Source organism: Cnephaeus nilssonii, assembly GCF_951640355.1.
Source record: "Cnephaeus nilssonii genome assembly, chromosome: 7".
NCBI classification, from domain to species: domain Eukaryota; kingdom Metazoa; phylum Chordata; class Mammalia; order Chiroptera; family Vespertilionidae; genus Cnephaeus; species Cnephaeus nilssonii.
The window spans coordinates 97,694,903-97,703,567 of record NC_137078.1 but is presented as its reverse complement, the minus strand read 5'-3'; the positions used below and the strand labels follow the sequence as shown (position 1 = coordinate 97,703,567).

Below are 8,665 nucleotides of genomic sequence, written 5' to 3'. Positions count from 1 at the left end.
CCCAGGGTGGGGGGCCTGGGGAGCTCATGGAGCCCGGGGGGTCTTTGCCGGAAGCCTGATCGCCTCTGCCCGAAGGTGGCTCTTGAGTCTCCTGTGGGGCCTTCAGGCAGGGCGGAGGGAGGAGGCCGTCCTTCAGGCCCCCCCCCCCCCCGCCACCTGCCCCCTGGGGAGCTTGGCCTCATCCCAGGGGCGAAACTGGCCCTCCCCCTTCTCTTCCAGGGTTGAAGGGTCACCAACGCCCCCTCCTCCCCGCCTGGCACACGCAGCTCAGCGGGGCTGAGCCACCCTGCACGGCTGGTCACCGCCAGCTGCTTGGGGCTGGTTTTAAAAATAAAAGATAACCTGATAGATTTTTTTTTCCAGTTTTTATTGAGTGAAAATGTCAAACCTTGCATCAGTCATGCAAAAAAAAAAAAAATCAAATAAATAAAACACATATATTAAATTTCTAATAGCACTAAATTCAAGTGGAAAAATATTCAGTTCTTAATAACCAGGTGCCGAGGAGACCAGATTCAAGTAATCAGAGCACACGCTGTTCAGTTCGGTTCTCACGTTCTGCGTTTTTTGTCTCAAAACCTCTCTATATATCTCTATATATCTATATATGTATATACATATAGATATATACACACATATGTGCATACATATTATTTTATATTTATATATATACACATACATAGTTATAAAACATTAAAAAGAGCATTGGTGGATCAAGCATTGTTTTCCCCACAGAAAGAAAATAAAACAAAAATTACACATTAAAATTCAGAATGAGCTAGCAATGGCTTATAGTCCTAGTGTGCAATATGAAGGTTACAAAAGGCTACACTTCGCACTGTCGGCGTCTTCTTTTTTTCTTTTTTTTGTTTTGTTTTTGTTTGATTTTGCTACATTGAAAAATGTTTGTTTTTGTTTTTTTTTCTTTACAAAACTTCCTCCACAGACTCCCCGGTCTGTGGCCGGGCACCGTCTGGGCGAGCGCTCGGCAGCAGCACGTGGTGCCCACAGCATTCAGGAGGCTCTGGTGGGGCTGTTCTAGAAACGCGATGTTTCCCGGTGAATCGGGCACACTCCGTCTGACCGTCCTCCCTCCCCGCTCCCTCTCCAGTCCCGATGATCCTGGCTTCTGCCTGTGGGCAGGCCAGAGGGCAAAACAGGAAAAAAAGAAGAGAAACAGGACGCCACGGCCCCGTTGGGTAGGGCTCCCCTGGGCGACCTGGAGGGAGGTGGCTCTGGGTGACAGGCCTCCCCCCAGACTGGGCCTTGCTCTCTTCGTGTGGCCAGAGTCTCGGGGGCCCCCCGGAGACCAGCTGGGAGCCTGGAGTGGAGAGGAGGTGGACAGGAGGGGCCCGGTCCTGGGTCCCTGTCACCCTCATGGCCACTGGCCAGGCCGGTGCCTGTCAGGCGGGGCCGCTCTGGGCCTGGTGATATCATCTCCAGGAAGGGGGGATGTTTTGAAAAGGGAACCAAATCTGGGTGGGTAACACCAACAAAGAAGCATCCCGAACAAAATAATAAACTGGGAAAGAAAAGGAAAAAAAAAAAAAAAAAAAGAAGCCCTATAAAGCCACACACATAACCAATAGAGAAAAACTCAAATGTTAACTACAAACTTGTATCAATGGTAATAGTCCTTTTCTCTGGCCTCTAAAAAATTCAAGTGAAAAGTTGGAATCACGTAGCTCCCGTCAGTGCTAGTGCGGAGAGGGCCTCGGACTGGTGAGGCCGCAGACACACGCCAAACAGCCCGAGCGCCATTGCACTGTCTCCAACCTCAGGGCTGGTGGAGGCGGGCGGCGCCCTCACCACCCCCCTGCTTTCCTCTCTCTTTGTTCTGTGTAGAATAATAACCTTGACAGGAAAAATACTGTACAACTTCCTTGCATTTTTCCCCCCATTTTGAATATTAAAGCCCCAGTCGCATCTTTCCTGGCTGAGACCTGGTGGGCTCAGCACCCCAGGCTGGCTCTTCCTTTAAGAAGGAACGGTCTTTCCCGGGGCTGGTGCGGGGCAGTCACCAGGCAGGCCCAGGGGCAGGTGCCGGGCCGGGCCCTGCCGTGGGGACAGTGACCAGGGAGCTCCTAATTCCATGAGGTTTCCTCCCAGGTCCCGTGTGGTCTCCTTGCTGAGGCCTTCTGCCCCGCCCTCCCCCAGGGCCAAGGGAGGGCCTGCCAGATGCTACAGGTGCGGCTGCCTCTGGTGGTTGCGGGTGGGGGTCCCAGTGACCCCCAGCACCCGACCCCGTCCTGAGCAATAAGGAATCCCACTGGCGTGGGCTTGGGGCCCGGGGAGGGTCGCTGGGGGCAGCTGCCCAGGGTCTGCGCCCGCCTCGCCCTCGGGGACCCCTGCTCCCCTCTCCTGCCCCGGACAAGAGCACCTATTTCCCTGAAGAAGATCCGACCTGCAGCCAGAAAGGGGCCCTCGCAGCCAGGCCTTCCACACGCGGGCTGCGGGGCGGCGGGCGCGGGGCGGCCCGGAGCACCAGAGGGCCCCGCCTCTGCCCTGAGACGGACTCGGGGTCCGGAAGCACCGGCGGGGCGGCGAAGGGGGCGAGCCCGGGGCGCCCCGACACCGGAACCACGACAAACATCTAGCTCTGTACAGAGGGAAGCTTGACGTATAAATACCGTTTCTTACAAAATTAATAACAACAATAACAATAAACAAAGAGGCGAGCCCCCGAGGCGGGCGGCCGTCCCACCGCGGGGCCGGAGTCTAGGGCGAGGTGGCGGCGGCGGTGGCGGGCGTGGAGGGCGCGGGGGGCGCAGGAGCGCCCAGGCCCGCCCGCTCCGGGCTCCGCGCGCCCGGCCCCGCCTCGGGCAGCGACTCCTCCGAGTCGGTGCGCAGGTCCTCGTCGTCCTCATCGTCGTCGTCCTCGTCCTCATCGTCCTCGTCCTCTTCATCCTCGTCCTCGTCCTCCGCCTCCTCGTTCAGCTCCTCCTCGTCCTCCTCATCCTCCGGGGACGACTCCCCAGCCGCGGGGCCGGGCGCGGGCGCGGGGGCGGGGCCGGGGCCGTCGCGGGCCGCGGGGCCGTCGGGCGGGCCGGGCTCGCCCGCGTCGCCCAGCTCCAGGCCCAGGCCCGCGGCCCGCTGCAGGAAGAGCAGGGAGCCCGCGGGCTCGGGGCCCAGCGGCAGCGAGCCGTCCAGGCCCCCGGCCGGGCCGGGCGCGGGGCCGTCGGGGCCGGGCTCGCCGCGCTCCTGCTTCTCGTGCTTGCGCTTGTGCGAGTCCATCTGCGACATGCCCACGACCGTGTGGCGGCAGCCGGGGAAGGTGCAGTGGAAGTGGGAGCACTTGAGCTTGTACTTGCAGTCGGGCACGGCGCAGTCGGCGCTCGAGCTGAACTGGCAGAAGCCGGCCGCGCTGATCACGTCCTGCTTGCCGTGGTGCTTGCGGTGCGCCGTGACCTTGGTGCTGTCCGTGCAGCGGAAGCGGCAGCGCAGGCAGTGGAAGTGCGTGCTGGTGCCCGAGAAGGGGCAGTCGGCGAAGTGGCAGCTGAGCGAGGCCTTGAAGCGCTTGAAGTCGTCCAGCACGAGGTTGTCCACGCGGTCGTGGTGCTGCGCGTGCTTGTACATGTGCGTGCGCCCGCAGAACTTGTAGCCGCAGTTCTCGCGCGTGCAGTGGTAGTGCGTGACCTTGAGCGAGAACTGGCAGGCCGCGTCCTTGCAGTCCTCGTAGAGGTCGAAGCGCCGGAAGCCCTCCAGCATCATGCCCTCGTCCAGCATCTTGCGGGAGGAGGCCGTCTTGCGCCGCTTCCCGAACGGGGACATGTCCTCGATGATCCAGAAGCGCTTCTTGGCCCCGGAGGCCGTCGGCATGGAGATGGTGTTCCCTGGGGAGGGGCGGGGAGGTCAGTGCCCCTGCCGGCACCATTCCCAGGATCCCACCCCCGTAGGGCCCCGAGTCTGGCATGGTGGCCAGAGGGCAGCATTTAGGGACAATCCTTGTCTTCCCATGGCTGTATGGGGCGGGGTGGGGGTGGGGGCTCCCCCAACCCCCAACAGCCCCGAGCCGGGCTTCCCCTTGCGTCATCATGTCTGCAGGGTGACCGCAGGGTCTGCCCCGGTGCAGAGCGGGCAGCTCGGGGGATGTGTGGCTGCTCCCTGGCCAGTCTGGGTGGGAAGTGCGGGCCGTCCTGGCGCTAACTGGAGCTGAAGGGGGAATCTAGGTCGGAGCGTCATTACTCAGGTTGGACGGGGGCCAGGACGCCATCACACGCGGCCTCTAACGAGGGTCAGGCGCCCCTTCTCCACGGCTAGCCAGCTTCCCTGGGCCCACGGGTCTGCGCGTGGGGCCGCCTGCTCCCAAAAGAGATGCCAAGCGCCTGTGGGCTGTAAGTCCTTGCCCCGGAGAGCACCAGACAGAACCTCCTTGGTGCCAGAAGGTTCTTTAGGTCTTGCTGGGGTTCTCTGCCCAGTGACCTGGGAAGGGCAGTTCTGCTGATGGCTGAACTGGAGCCAGCCTCAGGCGGTGGTGGATGGTGCCTATGTGTGCCCACCCCCAGCCCCACTGCCTCCCTGGACTCCGGATGCCCCACTGCCAGGGCTGCCCCTTTCTGGGAGGCCCAGCGACCCTCAGAGCTGCAGGAGGAGGGGAGACCAGTCCCCTGGCTGCAGACCTGGGCTCCCTGCCCCTCACCCCAGAAACAACCGAGAAGCCCCCAGGCCTAGCCCCACAGAGTGGGGGGTGGGGTGGGCATCCTCCCGGCTCTTCCCACGTGGCTGGCCTGCCAGAACCCCTGAACCTGCCTGGAATGCCAGCCTCCACTGCACCACCTGCTGCCCTGTCCATTGGGGACCCAGTCACCACCCTTAGCAGGTGACGAGACACCAAGGACTGCAAGGAGGTGGGGGGCCCCGGAAGGACGAGGGGGGGCCTGGGGCCTGGAGAGCCAGGCGGGTGAGGAGGGGCTCCTTTGCGGGGAGGTCACGGGGCTCCATCTGGTTATGCCGGCAGCAGAGCTTTTCACGGGCTGCATTCCACACGGGGAGCCCCCTGCCCTGCTCTCAGCCATCCCCCTGGGCCTGGCACTCAGGCGGAATGTGAGGGGAGAATGGATGGCGGGAGAGGCAGAGCCGGTGACAACTCCATCAAGGGACGGGGCGGGCAGGTCTGTCCACGCGGAGCAGCAGACACTGGGGGCCAGGAGGCGGCTCTGCCATGGCGCACGGCGCAGGCGGGGGGGGCCTGGGCACAAACCCTCCGTGTTCTTGTTTGGCTCCACGGCTGAGGGTTCAGGCTGGTGTCAGGACCCTCAGAACCCCGAGCAGGTCCCAGGCACTGGCAACCTTCCCAAGAACACTTTCTGCCTCCCTGTGCCAGGCCCCAGGCGAACTCCCAGGCCCAGAGGGGCAGGCTCTGGCCTAGGAAGCTGGGGGTGGGGCAGGCACAGCCTCTTGGGGCTCTCTAGCCAGTTCCGGAGATGGGGTGAATCCCAGGGGACCCTGGTGGCGACCTTGTGCCCTGCCCAGTCTGAGCAGCAGCTGAGAGGAGCAGACCTTGGGTGAGAGACTAGGCTCTCTGGTCTCGAGGGTGCTGGGCTGTGAGGGGGGGGGGGTGGGCGGGTGTCCCTGACCTTGGCCCAGAGGCCACAGAGAAAGGCTCGGTCCGGAGCCCCGGCCTCGAGGGTTGGCTGGGGCGACAGACACTAGTGAGAGGCACGTGTGCGTTACCTGCGGCATCCTGAACTAGGGGGACGTCACTTTTTACTGGAGTTGGAGTGGCAGTGACGGGCGGGAAGCTGGGCTGGCCGCCGATGGGGTGGGCCAGGCCCCGGGTGGCTCCGAGAGTGGCGCTGAGCAGAGAGTATGAGAGACAGGGTGGAGAGAAGAGGCAGGGGAGGGCGGGGAGGGGCGCCCGGAGCACGGCCGGGGGGAAGGACGGAGCCAGTGGGGGCTGCGGAGCCACGCGGGCAGCCTGGTCACCGGCGGAGGCAGCAGGAGGAGGAAGAGGAGGAGGAGGAGGAGCCGGGCAGCCTGGAGAGGGTGGAGAAAAGCAGAAAACAAAACAAAACAAAACAAAACACACACACAAAAAAAACACAAAGAAGAAACAAACAAAAAAGAACCAAAATGAGAAACCCGATGGTAGAAGCAAGTATGATATGAAAATGTGTGGACAGGTGAGGAGCAGAGAGGAGCCACGGAGAAGAGAGGGAGGAGGTGGAGACAGACTGGGAGCAGGCGGGGCACGGGCTCGGCGAGGGCCTGGGGCCCAAGGACCGTACGGGGGCCGATGGCAGAGGGGCCAGAAGAGGTGCCAGGGCTGGGCGGGGCGGGCGCCTGCCTCGGCCCTGGGCACTCAGGCCCGCTCACTGGCCGGGGCTGAGCTGCTTTATTCCACGGCTCCCAGCCTGGGCCTCTCCTGGGAGCCGAGCCCGAGGGCAGATGCTGGGGAGTGGGCACGAGGGCAGCAGGTGGCTGCAATGAGCACGGCCCAGACCACTGCACACCGGCCTGTCCTCCTTCGAGGCCGCTTGACCGTGAACCTGCTGTCCTAACACGGGCTCAGCAGCGCCGGCCTTGGGAGGAGGGGTCTGGCCGAGGCCGGGAGCTCCCAGGTCCCCTCTGCCCTGCGCGGCCGCCCCTCGCCCGCCGTCTCCCGTCCCCGGCCACCGCTCACCTGCAGCCGTGCTCTCGTTGCCCACGGGGGTGCTGGAGCAGCTCCGGTCCATGGTGGACGACTCGGAGGACACGGCGCCCGGGCTGCAGCCGGTGTAGTCCATGTACTCATCTGTCTCCGTGTCCATCAGGCTCGGGGGGCCCTGAAAGGAAGCGGGGGGGGGGGGCCTGAGCAAGCTGGGCCGTGGGCAGGCTGTCCGTCCAGGCGGCACGGCCCACCGCCTGGCAGCAGGGGCGGGACCCTGGGCGGGCGAGGGGCGGCCCGCGGGCTGGGCTCTCACCTGGGAGGGGGGCACGCGGTCGAAGTTCTTCCCCAGCATCCTGCGCATGTGCTTGCGGGCGTGCGAGGTCATCTGGTGCTTGAGGAGGAAGGAGAACTGGCAGCCCTCGCGGATGCAGTGGAAGTGGCTGTTCACCTGGTTGTACTTGCAGCCTGTGGACACAGCCCCCCCCCCCCCCCCCGGCGTGAGCCTCCCCGGCCGGCGCTCAGGGCACCTGCTGCGGGCCAGGCACCGCTCTGGGCACGGGGAAGTGTGGCCAGCAAGGCAGAGAGCATCTGGGGAAAGGGCAGCATCCCCCTGGTGGCATCCCATCAGGAGGGCCTGTACCCACCCCACCTCCAGGAAAGGAGGCCACTGGGCTGTCCAAAGCCTGGGCCTCCGCTCCAGCCTAGCACAGAGGCATGTGACAATGGCCCCCCTCCCCTACCCCAAACACCGAGAGGTCCATGGGACCCCGGGCAAGGGGTCCTAATGACGGTCCACTACATCAGCCACCTCCCAGCAAGCCACCTGTCTCCACACCTCCGATGGGGAGCAGGGTGCTGCCTGCCCCCAGACCTTGTTGAATGGCTGCAGTTGGCTGGCCCCCGGCCCTGCCCCCTCCTACCTCTGCGTTGCTTTGGGCTGAGAACAAACAGAACAGGCGGGATTGAAACAGTATCAGCAAAGGGCAGGTGAAGGCCTGTCGGTTGCCATGGCACCTGAGCTGGCCAGGTGTCTTATATCATCCCCCAGCTTTGTTTGGCCCCAGCTACCACCCAAAACACCCAAAGTTGAGTAAATAACAGCAACTACAGAATCCCCTGACACCTGCAAACTGAGCCCAGGAACGGCATAGGCCACCCAGTGTTGACATCTGTTGCCATGGTTACCAACCTCTCCCAGACATGGATTCTTTTTGAATTAATACTCGAAGGAAAGGTTTATTCTCACCCTTCCCCTACGGAAGGGCCGGTCAGCAGCAGGCAGTGGCCCACCTCTGCTCCCCCACGTCCCGGCTGCCATGACCACCTGAGTCACAACAGGGCTCGCCCACAGAGCAGGTGTCTGCCCAGCCCGCTGGCTACCACCTGCCGCCAGGCTCCAGGCCCTTCTTGGGCAGGTTCTCGCCCCACCTCTGCAGCCTGTGAACACGAGGCGCTGCCCTCCTGCCTGCTGGTCCTGGAGGCCCCTCCCCCCTCCCCAAAGCACCCCCAGGGCCAACTCGGGGAAGCTCTGTTCCGGGGTTAGGGGGCAGCTTCCCTGCTGGGGGTCCGATTCTCGGCAGCGGAGTTAACACGGGGGCACCTGCTGCGGAGCTTGGGGCCGTTGGTGGCCACCTCTTCCCAGCCCCATGGCCACTTCCCTCTGGGTCACCCCAAGTCAGAGAGGCTCTGGGCTTAGCCCACCATGCACCTGCTGTCCCTCAAGGCTCCTGGCACTGAGCACAGTGCCGGCCACAGCAGATGACAGAAGCACTTTGGCTGCTGCTGCCTTCACACCCCTCCAGCCCCGGTCTGCCCCCCTCGCCCCAGGGCCTCCTGCAACAGCGTAGAGCTTGGCACATGGCTGTTCCTCAATGAACCTCTGCTGAATGAATGAACGAACCACTGAACAAACCCCGGCACATTTTAGACAAAACCCTCGCAGCTGAAGCCACGGACACAGATCCCAGACAGGAACTTCGAGAGCTCCCAACACTCACTGGGAAGCCCTCTGGAAAGGGAAAGAGCCCGGCCGGCGTGGCTCAGGGGTTGAGCGTTGATTTATGAACCAGAAGATCA

The 8,665-nt window shown here is 63.1% G+C and overlaps 1 protein-coding gene across 2 annotated transcripts in view; it reads right to left on the bottom strand.

Annotated features, from left to right (window-relative positions):
* Nucleotides 1-853: 853 nt before the first annotated feature.
* CASZ1 (castor zinc finger 1) overlaps nucleotides 854-8,665 on the bottom strand; it is a 147,592-nt gene continuing 139,780 nt past the window's right edge. For both annotated transcript variants that reach the window (XM_079778227.1, XM_079778226.1), the window contains 3 exons: nucleotides 6,903-7,054; nucleotides 6,623-6,764; nucleotides 854-3,833 (listed from right to left, as the gene is read on the bottom strand). In XM_079778227.1, the coding sequence (XP_079634353.1) occupies nucleotides 2,719-3,833; nucleotides 6,623-6,764; nucleotides 6,903-7,054 (1,409 nt within the window). In that variant the 3' untranslated portion in view covers nucleotides 854-2,718. The remainder of the gene's footprint in view (nucleotides 3,834-6,622; nucleotides 6,765-6,902; nucleotides 7,055-8,665) is intronic.